This window comes from Anopheles nili, chromosome 3 (assembly GCF_943737925.1).
Source record: "Anopheles nili chromosome 3, idAnoNiliSN_F5_01, whole genome shotgun sequence".
NCBI classification, from domain to species: Eukaryota; Metazoa; Arthropoda; class Insecta; order Diptera; family Culicidae; genus Anopheles; species Anopheles nili.
Genome location: NC_071292.1, coordinates 45,614,447 through 45,631,191, shown reverse-complemented (window position 1 = coordinate 45,631,191; position 16,745 = coordinate 45,614,447). Strand labels below are relative to the sequence as shown.

At 44.1% G+C, this 16,745-nt stretch overlaps 3 protein-coding genes across 3 annotated transcripts; 2 read left to right on the top strand and 1 right to left on the bottom strand.

Moving 5' to 3' along the window:
• Positions 1-2,315: 2,315 nt before the first annotated feature.
• Positions 2,316-12,073, bottom strand: LOC128726968 (uncharacterized). Its single transcript, XM_053820819.1, has 14 exons — positions 10,901-12,073; positions 10,632-10,788; positions 10,207-10,433; positions 6,938-7,054; positions 6,727-6,864; positions 6,455-6,589; positions 6,305-6,366; positions 6,115-6,242; positions 5,927-6,046; positions 5,654-5,799; positions 5,233-5,559; positions 4,991-5,131; positions 4,578-4,778; positions 2,316-4,491 (listed from the first exon to the last, which is right to left on the bottom strand). The coding sequence occupies exons 1-14, from the start codon at positions 11,433-11,435 to the stop codon at positions 4,388-4,390; spliced, it is 2,538 nt and encodes an 845-aa protein (XP_053676794.1). The 5' UTR covers positions 11,436-12,073; the 3' UTR covers positions 2,316-4,387.
• Positions 12,074-14,610: 2,537 nt separating this feature from the next.
• LOC128724429 (zinc finger protein 484-like) lies at positions 14,611-15,882 on the top strand. Its single transcript, XM_053818155.1, has one exon. It carries the CDS (start codon positions 14,611-14,613, stop codon positions 15,880-15,882), a length of 1,272 nt encoding a protein of 423 aa, XP_053674130.1.
• On the top strand, positions 15,861-16,733 carry LOC128725556 (uncharacterized). Its single transcript, XM_053819309.1, has 2 exons — positions 15,861-16,236; positions 16,327-16,733. The coding sequence occupies exons 1-2, from the start codon at positions 15,975-15,977 to the stop codon at positions 16,728-16,730; spliced, it is 666 nt and encodes a 221-aa protein (XP_053675284.1). The 5' UTR covers positions 15,861-15,974; the 3' UTR covers positions 16,731-16,733.
• The last annotated feature ends 12 nt before the right edge of the window (positions 16,734-16,745 follow it).

Sequence of the window (16,745 nt, the reverse complement as noted above, 5' to 3'; positions counted from 1 at the left end):
CCACTGCAACTGGAGCTGGTGGTTGCACTTCGCTATCGTTTTATTCCATTTACTCGTCGCCGATTATTCTTTCACGCACGCTATCTTGAGGAACGGCACTGCAACAATACGGTAAACATGCACATACACGCATTAGCCGAACGTGCACTCGCGCGCGCGTGTGTGTGTGTGTGTGCGGGCACGCGATTAATAGCGATTTCCATTTCTTCTCCGTCGCGGCGAAAGTGACGTCATTCGAAAATAATGTCAAACGCAGGCCCCGCGACACACGATCGAAGCAGGCAAGGCGAGAAGCCGCGAAGAAAAAGAAAACAACAAACATTACGAATGACACATCCCCCTAGCGGCCGAAGGGGATGGGCCGTGCGACCGAACACAACTGCAACTGATGAATAAAGCGAGCGGGTGATCGTGCCATGGACCTTTGGAAAGGGTGGGTGTGGGATCGGGGGTAGGTTAAAGAATGGAACGGGCACCCTTACCACCCGTTTTGTGAGTACCATCCCCACCCCACTACCGCGACACACAATAGCGCTTTGACGCACCGAGCAAAAATGCGTGCTCTATCCCGCTCTAGGTGGCTCCCCTCCCCCCCCACCCCACCCCACCTTCCAGCACCCAGAGGGTGCTGACTCCCCACGAACCGCCGACAATTAAAATGAAGGATGAAAGAAAAAAAAAAAGCTCGCACTGTTCTCAACCCCACCCGCCACCAATCGCCGGGTGTCTCTAAAAACTTGAGATGCAAGTGACCGACAGGGGATCAAAGGGGTGGTGGAAAGAAGCGAGGGGGGAGGGGCTCTAAAAGCTCAAGGCCTACTCCGCGCTTGGGATAAGATGACAGGCTCGGGCGGTCGGAGACCAATAATTACACGACACGGACCCTTGTGTTGTTGTGCCGTTGCTGCCTGTCAAAGGAATTTTCTTCGACGTATTTCGACTGAGGGCCCGCGTTCGGAGGCCATGCGATGGAGCGGAAGCACGATCTTGTGCAACCGTGACCGAACTGGACCGGATACCTCGTCGCCCAGGCGCGCAGCAACGCAGGGTTGGTTACGGAGGAAGTACACCGTTTGAAGGACTTTTGCGAAAGAGAAGGCTCGTTCGATTGATTTAAGGTGGTACGGGGGGGGGGGGGGGTGTTCTGATCGCGGAAACCTCCCCGGAGGTCCAAACGCAAACGTGTCCCCGTGGCGGAAAAGCGTTTTTTCCGTCTGTCAAGCCGACACCAAACGCGATGTATTTACTTTCATTCATAAATTAAGCCCCCACCGCCCGGCCTCTGCACACAGGCAGGGAAGATGCACGCATGCACATACACACACATACACCCACACGAAACCACTCGACTGCACACACACACGGCCAAAATGGTTGTGGAAATATGGGCCACATCTTCTCTCGTAGGGTACGCTAGACTGGAAAAACACACTGCTGGCTAGCGCGATGATGACTTACACGCGATGATGCGGACACATACACACACACACACACACAAAACGCAACCCCACTGGGAAGACAAATGCCCCTCGGGAAAACCCCACTCCCTTCCACCACTTCGACGGAACAATCGACACTGCCCTTTTCTTTCCACGACAATTCGCGCGAGTTCGATTCCCTCGGCCACGAGATGCTGCGAGGGGTGAGCTGGCGAAAAAGAGAAAATCCGAAATCACACACGCACGCACGGGTGGGGGTACTACTTCCGACGGATGGTGGCGCACGCAACAATGCGCGACAAGAAGAAGAAAAAAACGACGCGGCGCAGAGGGAACGATCTGCGCTTACCGGAGAGCTGCCTGGACGCGCGTTGAGCTGAGGCGTACACGCACGGACGACCGAAGTGTGTTTGCGCTCGATGAAATCCAGTTACGTTGCGCAGAGGCACTCGCGCGTGCTAGTGCCCCGTGCGAGAGCGAGATGGCGCTAGCGTGTTAAACTTGTTTATGATCTATCGGTTTATGAATGCGTGCAGCACACGCGTTAGAGCGACAGAGAGCGAGAGAGCGAGAGTGAGAAGGTGAGAGAGAAAGACGCGAGAGTGTGCAAGCGAGAGAGCGACGTAGCGGCTTTACACACAAAAACGACACCAGCTTTAATAAGCGCGCACGCACGCACACACACACACACGCTAGGGTGCGCGCGTGAGTTTGTGTGGGTGGGTTTGTGGAGCAAAAAATATATGAGCGATCGTAGACAACGATCGCACCCGCCTGCCATCGGTGGAAAGATCTGAAAATGCATTTTTCTCCCATCTCCCACGTTGGGTGTGTGTGTAAGTGCGTATGGAAGAATGCACGCGTGATTTGATGATATCGTTGCTACAGCAACACACAGCAACGTTGATAAGCCTCGTTGAGATGAACCTTTAACACGACCGTTGGCTTCTGTGTGCTAGAACCGTCACACTTCGTTTTCGAACGTAACATCAGACACCCGTCAACAGCCAGACAGACACACCACCTTTTTTCATCCATTATTTTAGTTGGTTTATTCTTTTTTTCTTCTTCTTCGTTTTCGCCTCACTGTGTCACATTCCCGCCGTTTGGGCATTTTCCGTTCCGCGGTTTTTCTTAATTTCTGCTTCCTCCTGTTATCGTCACGATTCGAGTACTTACACAAAAAATATCAGATCATAGTAATTTGTTGGTTGGTTGTATGATAATTTAATTTAAAAAGCCTAGAGTACCATTTTTGTGTCTGTGTGTGTGGTTTTTCTTCACCTTTTCCCCTCCCCTGGTAGTTTTCGCCTTCTGTCGCTTCCGTACGCATATAAAATAAAACATTTTCCAGCCCCATTCGTTTTAAACATCACCTTTCGTTCCGTGCGTGGAGTTTTCCTCACGCTCGTTCCCGTTTTTTCCCCTTTCGCACACGCTCTACAACATTCGGCTATCATATTCCATTTTGCCTATAGTCCCATCTTAAATTTATGTGTCTGTGTGTGTATATATATATATATATGCGCTGTTTTCTTGCTCTGTCCTCTGTTTATCATTTCACACGGAAGTTAGCCCTTTTTTTGTCTCGTCCTTTTTCCGTATTTTCTAGAGGTTTGCACAAATCATTCGGTGCGTAGTTTTTTCTTGTATTTTCCTTCTGCATTCTCTCTTGTTTTGTCATTACCATTGTACAATCACTTTTAATAGGAAACCTTGGATACATAATTCAAAAACGAATGATTATTATTCTGCTTTATTAGCGGGTGTATGTGTTTCACATTCTCCTTCTTTCTGCGGCGCGCGTTTGGCGGTGCTTTATATATATCCTTTCAGCGAATATGCCCCCTCCCTTTTCCTTTTTGCTATGCTACACTCTTTCTTTTCCTATCAAATTCACCCTCGTCTCCGCCAGCCATCAGCTCCTGTCTCCTGCTATATCCGTTCACTTGTTTAGTTTTCGTTGGTTGTTACTTGTATATATGTGCAGTAGGTTTTAATGTATTATAGCATTTTATCAGTTACTCACAAATGGTTTTACGCCCGGCAACGGTAGCAATCCCAGAGAAATCGGCCGCAAAAATACTTTACCGTGGTATCGTATCTATTACGTACGCGCTCACACACCACCCTCATGCAAATCCTGCACTCCTTTAGTTCCGGCTGCTCGCATACATCACCCCCACAGCCACACACTGCTCTTGCAAACCGTGCGTTCGTTTATCAACCATTCGTACGTATGCTGCCAGTTTTACAAAGCGTTACAATCACGTGATTAAAAGCCATAAATAATTGAAAGAAATAAAAACAATTCTAATGCAGCCAAACGCTTTCGAATTGTGTTTCACACTCCGGTATGGGTAAAATGCAGCCTCGATGTTTCTACTTCCTAATGCACACCCCCCGTTTGCACAAGAAATGAGACGGCAGGCAAGTAAGTTTATAACATTTTCCTATAGCTATTATCCTGTCCTGTGTGTGTGTCTTCCGCGCATCACGTGGTCGGTTTTTGTTTCTTTTTATCGTATCACAACAAGTAGAGATTTAAAAACGCAACATAGAACATAATTTAATAAATTAAAAATATTCAGAAAAAACATATTATTTAGTTTTTATACTCAAGTAGCTGTTACCCATTTGTACATTGCATATGTACGATATCTTGTCTTTGATCTCGTCATGATTCACATCTAGCTCTTCCTCAGTGGAAGATTTCTGTTCGTATTGAGACACTTGCGTGCATCGCGCGTATGATTCTTTAGCTGTTATTTCCCGATATATCGCCTCACCTGTTTTCTGGCATAGCTGACTAATATGCTATTTAGGGTGTCACCGCGGTACGCACACATTAACACGTATAACAAACACACGAATCTCCTTCATGTCGCTTCGACAGAGAAGTTTGCGCGTTCTTAGTACATCTAACGCCTCATTTCGACAGTAAATGATCATCTTAGAACACATCTTATCAGAAGCATCGATAACGCGATGGTATAGAGCCAGTAGCGGTGGGGCTGGAGCACTATCGACGCGCTAATTTCACCACATTTGCCTACAAGAAATGGAATGAAGTCATTGTGTTACAGAGAACGTGCAATCGAATCATAAGAGCGAAGGGTCCGGATTTAAATTGCTTACCGAAACTGGTAATGTTGGCAGGCATTGATCTGTGCTGGCCCGACTGCATGTTGGCACGATGACAGGTGTCCCCGACGAAAAGCTGTACCTGGCTGCCTTCCGTTGGCACGTAGCTAATGCATACTCCATGCTGAGAACTGAAGTGTTTTGCAATAATGTACGTCGTTTGATTTTCCTGCCAATGGCCGTGGCATGTGTACACTGTGACGATGTATGTGAAATGTAACACATTAATGAATGCATTTATATACATACAATTGTTATTCGGTGATTCAAATAATGTTAAATGTTAAGACAAAAAAATTAAACACAACAAGTCCGAGATCTTGTCCAAAAAAAACGTAAAACAAAAACAAGAGTCGTGAATATGGGATTAACCTGTGGAAAACCTGTCTTCACTTCGCTTTACTTACATTCTTCGTCGTCGATTTTACATTTTGGTTTCACTTCAATAATGTTTTCTTCGCCGCAACCGACTAATAGTTGCCGATTGGTGTTATGGTTGATATTACATCCACCAGCTGTTTCTCGACGTGATCTGCCCATCTCACCGTCTACAAGAAAAGTGAAAGAAAAACATACGCAAAAAACGCATTAGAACAAAGGTTACTAGGGCTTAATTTACAGACTTCTCGTTCTAGTAAGCAACACTCACATTTTCCTCCAACTTCACCATGAACTACGGTGTATGTCGTGTCATTTTGCGCTTCGCTAGCAGTTCGTCGAGAACGAGGAAGGTAGGATCTTCGCTTCGCTTCCAAGCCCATGTAACCGCCCGTTATGATACCACCAACGGTACCGGTGCTGGTGCTGCTGATGGCGCTTTCCTGGTTGCGATATCCGACCACATCCCAGTGCCGGTGTGAACGGGCTTTGTTGTTATGATTGCGTTTGTGCCGTGAAATAGACGATGTTGGCATAAGGAAACCTTTCATCATGTACTGACCTTCCAAGGGACAGAGCTGTGTTTCAGAATTGTTAGCTGCAAATTTCAATAGTAAAACAAACGGTTTAGGTAATTGTTGCGCCTTGACAGATTAGGTTTTGTACTGCATCGCAAAGGCATTAGCATTTACCTAACAATGTAACGAACGGTGTTCGATGCACGTCAAAGTTTTCAGTCGTACATGCATCTTCTAGCCTAGCTGCCGGCGTTCCCATCTGTAGCTCTGCTACATGAGTATCTCGTCTGTAGAACATGACACACATGAAACCAGATTTACTGAAAATAAAATGAACACATTATTTTAACAGCATGTTGTTTCGGTAATTACTAACATGATTGCTATTAGATTGTGACCAAAACATGAATATCTTTTGCCTATTCCATATTTATTTCTGAAACTTACCATCCCATTGTATGATGAACAACAACCATCATTTCCGATGACGTTTGCTTGTTAATTTGCTCGCAAAGGGATCGGGCAACCGTATGACCGTTTGGTTTTTTGATGTGCAATGAACCGTCACTGTAAAAAAGCAAATTGTAAGCAATAGCAATCGTTTTGAATATGTCAAGAAAATGTCAACCCCATACCTTGCGTCGAATACGTAGTAAGCACTACCCATGAGCGCATGCCAAAAGCGAGGTCCTTTAAACCAGACCGGAAAATCGCAGCGATCCATCAAAGGTGCTTTCTTTAGCGTCATTATACGAGAGCCAACCTAAATGAAGAAAATAAGATTAATACACACCAAAACTAATAAGAAACATGTGTAATGCTTACCTCCGCACTTTCAAGCCCGTTACAAGTGGCATCACCAGATTGTGCTAGTTTATACTCTGCATCTGAAGCAAAGGGCAGATGTTAGATTCACCAAACAAAAGAAACACATACATGCATGGGACATTCTTGCTTTGATTGGTTTGTGCTTACCGGATCCGCTTAGCTTTTCGTACACGAAACATCTAAATCGTTCTTCGTTTGAAGTGGCATGATGATGCGAAACCAACCCGACAAGATAGCGTGAATTGCCGTCCTTCCACCATGCTAGGCATGTTAATTCTTCAACTGAAATTAGAACAATGCAAACGAAATAAAGACTATTGCACGGAGGAAACAATCGTGATCATGATAATCGCGATTTTATACCAAGATCAATGTTATTCATTTAATTCAATTTTTAAAAACACTAATGGAGTGCTTACCCGTGCTTTCGGTCCCAGGTACATCAGGGCAGGCCTGAAAACTTAGCAGTAATCTACTGTCTTCTGTACACATTTCCATATTCGAAACAGGACTCCTACATTCTCCATGGCCACGGTTGTAGGTGAAAGTATATGATCCTTTAAGGGACAAAACAAAATGAAAAGGTCACCTTTTGCCACTTATCAATTGAGAACTTCATATCCATCTTACCTGACAGTGGACATTTAATTGGCTCTGGATTTATTTTAAACATACTGTACAAAAGAGCATCACCCGGGATTTGTTCGCAAAGGTAGTGCAGTGTCTCACGACCTTTGCATCCCATGCCTAAAACGAAAGATACGGTCGACATTGCAAGGAGCAGGCGAATTAAAAGAGAATTAAAGAAAAAACACTCATTATTATTATTATGAGCCTTATCACGCCATTAATCATAAGAAAAGGAACAGGGAAACAATGTGAACCAAAAAAGAAAACATGACCACAAACCAATGATAGAAATTTTTTCACACAGCACATCACAAACATCTACAGTTATCCTAGGGAGGAATTAGAAAACCTAAAGCTTAAGGACTAACTGGAGTCGATATTCCAGAGAGATTTTCTAACTCCTTTTATGGCCACTTAGACAACCTACGAATGACTAAAACGGAGAACAGTTTTGGAAGCTTCTATAAATATTAGAACGCAAATCGAAATCCAACACCAATGAGTTTTAAAGTTGTTAGTTGAAAATCACCCATTAGCCGGAAAGAGGATATGAAAAGTATTTTTGAACCTGCGCTTTAGTCATTCTGAACATTCCTATGTACAGCGATAAAACACCAAAATAAAATGGTTTATAATAAGCTACACTGCGAAGTGTCCATACACTGTTCCATGGATAGAGAGAGAGACAGAGACGAATGGATCGGAAAATGATTTAATATGGCACAAATAATGAAAAATAACTGATGACGTTCTAAAAAAACAGATGCATATTCTTATGACAATTATTCGGATTGGTTTGCAATAATAAATTGTTATGCAATTAAACAACTGCCGGACGTTGCATTGGATTGTTGTAGTAAAATATGGAAGTGACAAAGTGTATGCATTAAAATGAGTGAGGAAAGTTTACTAGATTGTCAAAAGTATCCTAGTTTTCAACGCAAATTGTATTGTAATTGTAGTATCTTCAAATGCAGCTTGAGAATAATCAATTATGCATCCGATCATATCGCTTATTTTATTCAACAGGCTTGTTATTCTAAGATAGTTAAAGCAACGTCCTTTCGTCCTCCATAGTTAGTATAAAATATACATGGGAATATTTATTATGCTACTGTCGGCGTTCTATCCCTCACAAGGTGTAGTGAGTGTAAAAAATGTATCCAATTGAACAAGTTGCACTAGGCGCAGCAGTGTTTAAAGGTGGAAAACAAACAAAAAATCTTTTCTCCTCGTGCCCTGACGTTGGGTAGATGGAACGGGTCGAACCAAAGAAAAATTGAGAGCAAATGGAGGAAAATTCACATTGCACATTTCACGTGGCAGGTTAGCTGGAAAATTGATCATTGCGACCTTGCTTGGCTGTCATTGCCACAACAGATCTATTTTCCGTTAGTGCATGTATTTTGCTTCATCTGTATTCAGGCAACTCGTTCTGAAACTGTTCATTTTGTATTATATTTAATCAACGTTCGGAAGAATTGAAACAAGCGCAACATTCGAATGAAATCAAAACAAAACGGGAAACAAGTTATTTTAAAACTATAACGGGAGAAAATACATCGGGCAAACCCATCCCAACATTCAGTATATTACGTTCAAATGAGCTGTTGCATAAAATTCATTAACGTTATAATTGCTGTTTTTATACTTAGTTTTGAGAAATTTAGCTTATTCATGCGACTTGCTCGAATTTTTTAATGTACTTCACTTTGTGTAAATAAACTCTATAAATATTGGAACAAATGCATTAATGATTGATACTTATTATTTTTGTACTGAAATTGATTGTTTTTAATCCATCTTCTTCATCGATAAACTTGCATTTATTCGGAAGGGAAAAGTTTTTGTTTGTTTTCAGTTACAGAAAGCACACAAACAAAAGTTGCTGCATAATATTGGAAATAAAAAACACAAATCAAAAATTCAAAAATAAATAAAAAAAACATGTCATACACCATGAAATCAGGAAAACCTGATAGAAATAATTAAATTTGAACAACAAAATCTAATTCGGTGTACATAGGTGAATGAAATGTGCAAGACAAAGTAAAACATGATAAAATAACTTTTTACTTTGGAAAGATGAGAAAACTAAACTAAAAAAAATAACAAGAATTAAAAAAATAATATGAATACTGTAACGAAATGAAATTGTGACTAGCGAGTGAGTTATGTATGTAAAATCTTCGGCTGTCTATCAACTATTTTTACTGCTCTATAGCATGATATGTAGAAAAACGTAGCACGACTGATCGTTTCATAAAAAGTGTTTAAATTATTTTTCAAATATTCATAGCCATGAATCGTTAAGACATATTGAAATAGAAATCTATAGTCTCGGATGATTGTTTTTTGTTTCCATTCTCTGCTCAAAATTGCACACATTCATTCCTAACATTGGGTTTATCTGATAGTGAAACCGAATCTATGTTCAACTAAAAAGAAAATAAAAGAATGACGTAAATTAACGCAGTGATGGAGTAAATGCCTAGTGATTATGATGAAGTAAAAAAAACATTTATAATGAACATCGCCATAGCTGCAGAGAAAGTTGTTATGCATGAGTTGATGTATCAGAATTCATTAACGTGTCACCAATATGCCATTTTAGCAATACGAACTAGGTCTACACAATTGTGTACACAAGGTCCAGAATTCTTTGCCGATATCAAGATCACGGCAAATGATTTTGAGGTAACAACAAAAGTTGCTCTAAGATTGCAGCTTCAGTCGCGCACTTTCATATTCAACCGATCTCACAAGGCGTTTGATATTTTATACCATACTATTTAACTCTATTCGCACAATCCATCCATCGAAAAATAGGCTTGTATGATGGATGTGCACAGGTGTACACTTCAAAATTGAAGCTAGCATGAGTCAGTTTTAGTTGCAATGAAATTTTATGGGGTAACTTCGTTCCAAAATAGCCTTTCAGAATCTTCTGTAAAACAGAACTGAAGATGAAATAGAGAGACAGAGAGACAGAGCGAGATAAACTGAAGGAGGTGGTTTGGTGGTGGGCAATGACTGGTGGTAGTGATTTCAAAGAATGATGGGGTGCTTGGGAACGGTCGTATTGAGTCGGTAACGGTCGTATTAGTAGCAGTAGCGATAATAGTAAAATTAGTAATGATAGGAACTGATTTGCGATTCTAACGAAGAAACGAATAGAGGCGAATGAAAAATGAAAACGAAAAAACACATTGAAAATATAGGATATATCACTTATAAAAAAGATAAAATAGTAGTTTTCTGTTGCTTACAATTGTCGCTATCTTCATTGGATCGCATATACGGATCCGATGACGATATTCTTGAATGCCCGTTCATGTTGGGATGAGCTAAGCCCCGATCACTTTTTAAAACGCTATGAATAGGCATTGCAGCTGGGTTCAACTGGCCTGTATAAAAATCTTCACACTCACTTTCTTTATACTGGAGTATGTTTATGTGCTTCTGATAAATTACAACGCACCGGTGACATCCTTTGCTGCTCGGTGCGATGGCGTGTGTCGAGATGCGCAGGAGGAGACCGATATCGCAGCAAGCGTAATATGTCCGCCGTTTTCGAGTGACATGAATAGGAAGAAAAATGAAGAAAAAAACACAGCAATGAACATCGAAGTGCACGAAACCCTTGTGGCGCTTAAGCGAGTCGAGTAGGCTTGATGGATGGTTTGATTCTTACCCATTAACTAATAAAAACTTATCGCCTTCACTCGCGATGCACCGGCCCCTAGTACTCAACGTCGATCCTTCTATCGTAATTGGCTGTTGTACACCGGATTGAAACCATTGACCTTCCCATCGTTTGGGAAATGCACACCCCGGACCACTTTGTAAAACTGCGTTAGAGGAGAAGGAGCAAAAGAAGGAAGACGACAAACCCGTTGAACGTTGACGATAATGCTGCACGAATGGTCCTGTAGATGGCGCAAGCATGCCGGTTTTGCTTACCTTCTTGTTTAGCTGCATCACAGCATCCTAAGATCAAGAACAAGGCCAAACATAGTTGCACAATACTGCTGTACGTTAGTTTCGTTCTGCTTCTGTGGTGAGTCCTGACGGAACCCAGCGCGGAGGACTGTGGGTATCGTTCGAGTACAGCTGGAATAAGGGGGGTGGTGCTGGTGTCGTTGGTGGTGGGACTGGTGGCATCGCTATCAGTTTTGTTTGCATTCGTACGGTTGTAGCGACGACATCTGCCAGCTGCACTGTCGACGGAATTCGCACCAACTACCACCACCAGCCTTCGGCGGTGCCTCCGTGGCCGTACAGGATGTATCGCGGTGGTACTTGCTGTACTTGCTGTCGGCGTATTCGTGTCGGTAGCAACACCCGCAGCAGCATTGGTATCAGGAATGTTGAAATAATCACAATCAAGAACGCTCGGGAGCGAATTTTGGACACATCCGGCGCTGTGGTTGCTGCAGCGGCTGATAGCATTTCGTCGAGATCCTTGCTGCCTTTGCTGCTTGATCATGCTGTGCATTTTCGGGTGTGTGTGGTTGGGCACCGTGCACAACGTTATACGATTCAATTCACGCTCTCTACCCACCAGCCCGCTCGCCACCAACAGCCGGACCCACCACCACTCCCAGTGCAGAAGCCAAGCCTGAGTGCCAACGGTACGTCTTGGGCACCAGAAGGACCCGACCTACTGATTGCTGCTGGCGAAAGGATGAATTTGCACCATGGAAGCTTTTGTCCCCTCGCGTGGCGGCTGCACACGCCACTTCTCCACCCGCCGTTTGCTGCTGCTACGGTGGCCGGATAATCTTTTGTTGTTTTTTCCCCCTTTTTGCAAACGAAGGACTGCTTTAAGGACGAATAGATGGAGCGGATCGCGCTGTTCCTCCCTTTTCGCAGCCACGCTCACTCTCTCTCTCTCTCGCGCGCACTCTCCAGCACCTACAGGACACGATTGCACCACCGGATTGCTCTCCTGCAAGGAAGCCTCCTGCCTATGAGCCTGCCTGTTCGCACTTGCTCTCTCTCGCGCGCGCGCGCTCTTTCTCTCTCTCTCTCTTTGCGGCTCTCTTTCTGTTCTACTGTGTTCTTTTCTCGGTTGCCTTTTGTGCTGCGTGATGAACCACTAGTATCGCATGATATATGCTGCGCCGTTCTTCTTCGAGGGATGATAATAATTGGGGTGCATTTTATACGTTCCTTTCTTCACTGCCATCGTCGGTGCCGCATGGATCGCTGGAAAGATGGAACAGAGGGAACCCGGGACTGTTAGACGGAGGCGGAATAATTGATAACAGCGAAGGTTTTTACGGGCCGGGCCGGGTGAGACATGAGCACACGGCTTTAATCAACGGCACAAACGCAACACGACGGCCGCCCAGGAGAAAGGTTATGCATTTTACAGCAGCCACACAACGACGACGATGATGGCCTTCTTCTCCGTACAAGCCAGCCTCTGAAAGTTCTCTCATTCTCACTCTAGTGCGGCCAGCGGAACCAGCGGAAGAAGAGCAAGACAAATTAAACACCACCACTTTGGCCTCGGTCTATAAATGCAATATTTGCAGCGAGATTCGCCCGCAAATGGGTGGAGGAATCAGCGCATTGAATCAATTTTTGGGCACAACAATATTCGCCTTTCCCATCAAGTCTCTCTCTCACTTGGGCCTTTGTGTGTCAATTTGCTTTACTGATGCCTATGATTGTGCCTGTATCATCAAATTCCATTGAGCAATATGAGAAGTGTTTTTTTTTGCTTTAGTAGATATTAATCTACCACACAAGCCCCGCACTACAGCATAAAAGGATCGAGCTTCCTCTAGAAAAAAAACCCTCCTGCACTTAGCACCAACTTGACACGAAAATAATCGCACTGAAGCCCCGCTGCATCGGGTGGCAACTTGCTTTATCGACATCTTTTCACTACGAAGAAAATTGACACTTGCCTTGCCTTACTGAAGGCGGAAAATTCTCCCCCTTCTTTTATCTCGCTACGAACCACCCATGGATAATGGTTCTTCATGGCTTCCTGTGGTAGTGTCGCTCGATCGAACGGGTGTTTTTTTTTCTCACGTGTGGCCAGGCAACCCCCACAGCACGCAGCAACCTACATTTTTAAGCGACACCGAACCACACACTAAAAAAAACTCCCCAAAAGTTCGAAACGGATCCGAGATGCGCAAATTATTTGTTAGAACTTTGCCACACTGCTGCTTCTACACTGATGCGGTCCCCGCTGGCTTTTCATATGCATGCGCTCTCATTTTTCATCTTGTTTACTCTCTTCACAGAGCTCAGCGATAGCTCACGAAAGCGGGAGCAGTTCGCTCTTGCTCGCTCTGCCTTGCACTCACGCCTCTGCGACGCCGCTCGGTCTGTCCTTGTCGCACGCACTCTCACCGTGCCGCAGGATTCTCGCATACAAAACTCACCCAAAAAACTCCTCCCGTCGGGCTAGCGATCCAAGCCGCCATTGTTAATTTTTATATTAGTATTGATTTTTCCACATGCTCGGTTCTGCCTCTGTGCGGCCAGAAATGGACAAACTGGCACAGAAATTTGCGTTCAAACTGGAAATGCACTAGCTGCTTTACGTCATTTGAGAAAAGGAGGGCGCTGGGCCGCTTTTGCCTCTTTAACATTTGGCTTTTGTGCAACTACATCGTTTGCCATTCACCATCGTTCACTGTTCGTCCCTACGGAACGCAGCCACGGTACCAGACGGACATCGTTTTCGTCCTGCGGTTCTTCACCAACACGCGATTCTTAGGAATCGTCACACGGCACTGCGTGAGCAACTAGTATTCTTAAAACGGGAGGAGAAAGTTCTAAACGGGCACACGGGATGGTAACTGTACTTTCTTTTATCTAATTATCACTGCTTCTCCGCCGACACCACGAAAGGGCACATTTTACAGCCTACAAACTATCGATACGCATCACAACCGTCAAAGCGTGTTCATCGTCCTTTCAGACGGTGCGAGACGCTTGAAGCCGAGAAAACGAGATGTCAAAATTATGTCCATTCACAGGTTTTGAATTCTGTTACGATACGCGGTATGATTTGATATTTTTTTATCAGTAGTGCACGGTAGTTGTATAAACGAAGCATAATAATATTGTCTAACAATCATAAATAATGCATAATAATTTAAATTTCTAAGTAAAATGTTTGAATTGAGAATAATACTATTGGTGTAGCTTAAGATCGGACGCGCATCCTAGGAATAAATAATATTTTACAGAAAAAATTCATAATATAATCTCTTGTACAATATAGTTGTATAACTCGTGCTGTATAAAAGCTGCTTTGCATGTTAGTCAGCATGACTTCAGCTCGGACTTTACTCTATAAACTTTCCAAGCTATTGATGATTGCACATGCCATGCAAAGAAACGTCACAACAGACGGTACTTTGATAGTCACTGTTTTGGTTAACTTAAGAGGCTAAATGTTTTGTTCAATCTATTGTGGATATTTTTGTTAAATATGTACGTTTGGTTGAGTAATCTACAATATTAGCTGGGAGATTCCTTGTATCTAATTTATACATTTTCAGTCTTCCGCAATAATAGGTAAATAAGCGAATGTTATCTTTTACTTGACTTTATTATACTATGATTTCTTTTTTATGTAAATCCATTTGTAGCATACCGCACATGTGAACTTGATTTAGCCTGGATTGACTTCGATATAGATGGAAACCCGTGACACTGCGACGTCCCAAAACCAGCGAGTTAAATATGAGTGCAAAACGTGCTGTAAAACCGTATATTCAAAGTCACACAAACGATCTCACGATGAAGTCCACCGATCTAACCGGTACGCATGCAGTCGTTGCAACAAAACGTACGTGCACAAGCGAGATTTGGAGCTGCACCGTAAAGTACACAACGAGCCCGGTCGACATCATTGCACCCGATGCACGGGAAGTTTCGACAGTGAAGCTCAACTGCAGTCACACAAAGAGTCAAAACACACGCCCAAAGAAAAGTTCGCCTGTAAGCAGTGTCCTCTAAAATTTACCCTTAAAGGAAATCTCACTAAACATCTAGTCGTACACAGTGGCAAGCGATCGTTTCCATGTAGCGAATGTGGCAAATCGTTTCTACGCACGAACGCATTAAAACATCACATGTTGAGCCACCGTACGAAACGATATCAGTGTCAGTCCTGCGGCAAGGAATTTGTTGATGCTCGCAACCTTGAGCGGCACCTGAAAACTCACTCGCGACTTAAAAGCTTCAAGTGCTCGATCTGCGGTGTTACCAGCACGCGAAGGGACAACATCGTACGCCACGCGAAAAGCTTTCATCCCGAGCGCGATCTGAAGCACATCGTTCTTGCGAACGGACACGTGTCCGAGGGCCAAATGGAAGCAATCAAACGGGAAGCGCAAAAAAGTACCAAACCGGAAGTGTCTGTACCGAGCAATCGGATAAGCGTGATACAAGTTGTTGGCACGCCAAAAACACCGATCGTTCATCAGCAGCAGGGTGGTGAACGTACAACCGCGCACGAAACCGTACCGGTCAAAGAACCGAACAACGCCCAGTCATCAGCTAGACCAGAAGCATTAAAGGTCGCATTTAACACGCGTCTCGACAATCTAGAAATCTATCGAAAGATCCTGAAACCTGGCGCAACGCATAGCAATAGCAGCCAAACTGCCAACTGCACCACGACGGAAGTAGGTCAAGCTAACCTCCAAACTGGTGACAGTCAATCGAATAAACACATCCGCCAGACGTCGGGTGAATTCGGGGCTTTTAATAAACCGAGCGAAACAGCAGCAGGTGGCAGTGACGGTACGGATGGTGGAAACCCTGCTAATGGTAGCAGCAACGGCAGCAGCAGCAGCAGTGGTCTAGGATCTATTAATAATTTCTGTGAAGTTCACTGGCGGAAGCGAACCTCGCAGTACTTTATTACCAGCAGCAAGGCACAGACCGATCGTGGGGTTGTGTAGTGCGTGAATTTACCGCGCGGCAATAGTGCTTGATTGTTTGGTGATAAAGCAAAGTATAGTTGCAAAAAGGAACAAAAACCTACGGTGAAAATATGCTCGATCGCAAGCAACCACTCGCGGATGACGAAGATCAACAGTTCATTGCAAGTTTTATGAAAACGAAAAAATGGCGCAAGATCGTTGAACTCGGGCAAGACCTTTTGCCGGCCCAGCGTTCCAACTATCTGTGGGCCTGGCCGCTGGAGCAGGACATCCAACGGTTGGGTGAGGTTTTCAATCGGCTAGGCATACGATCGATCGTCAGCGTAGGTTGCGGTACGGGTTTACTCGAGTGGATCATCGGTTGTGCGAACGGTAAATAATGGTTTTAGTACTTAATCTATGTTGGAGTATTGTAGTTGGAACAAACAGTAACACGTTGGTTTAACATCATATTTTTTCCAGAAACGGTTAATGTGACAGGAGTCGAGCTCGATGAAGAATGGTGGACCTCAAAGTATTCCCCAGCCCGGTACATTCCACTAGCGTTTGTTGACGGTTCCGAGCGTTCGTTGCGAGAAGTAACCTCAAAATGGCAAGCCGAACACCTCGACGCCCTGCTGTTTTGTTACTTCAACAACGGAGCGGCGTTCGAGCAGTACGTGAAAGATTTTCCCGGTCGCTTTGTGATATTGATCGGTCCCGGACCCGAGAAAGGCATACACACCAGCCCGCTGCCTATGGCCCCAGGAGAGGCCTTTTGCCGCGAGTGGCACATTGCGGAGCAGTTCGAAATTGGCAGCGAAAACGTTAACTGTATTGCCATTTATGAACGATCGTGCGGGCGTGCTGAAAGCACAACGACGTGAGAGGCTGTCGATGCA

Bases quoted from the DNA above. Each gene is read 5' to 3' on its own strand.
- LOC128726968 (XM_053820819.1), bottom strand. From the start codon at position 11,435: ATGCACAGCATGATCAAGCAGCAAAGGCAGCAAGGATCTCGACGAAAT. The intron at 6,590-6,726 runs GTAAGCACTCCA...TTCTAATTTCAG, and splicing joins ACCTGGGACCGAAAGCACGG to TTGAAGAATTAACATGCCTA. The intron at 5,560-5,653 runs GTAAATGCTAAT...TGAAATTTGCAG, and splicing joins ACCGTTCGTTACATTGTTAG to CTAACAATTCTGAAACACAG.
- LOC128724429 (XM_053818155.1), top strand. From the start codon at position 14,611: ATGGAAACCCGTGACACTGCGACGTCCCAAAACCAGCGAGTTAAATAT.
- LOC128725556 (XM_053819309.1), top strand. From the start codon at position 15,975: ATGCTCGATCGCAAGCAACCACTCGCGGATGACGAAGATCAACAGTTC. The intron at 16,237-16,326 runs GTAAATAATGGT...TATTTTTTCCAG, and splicing joins GATCATCGGTTGTGCGAACG to AAACGGTTAATGTGACAGGA.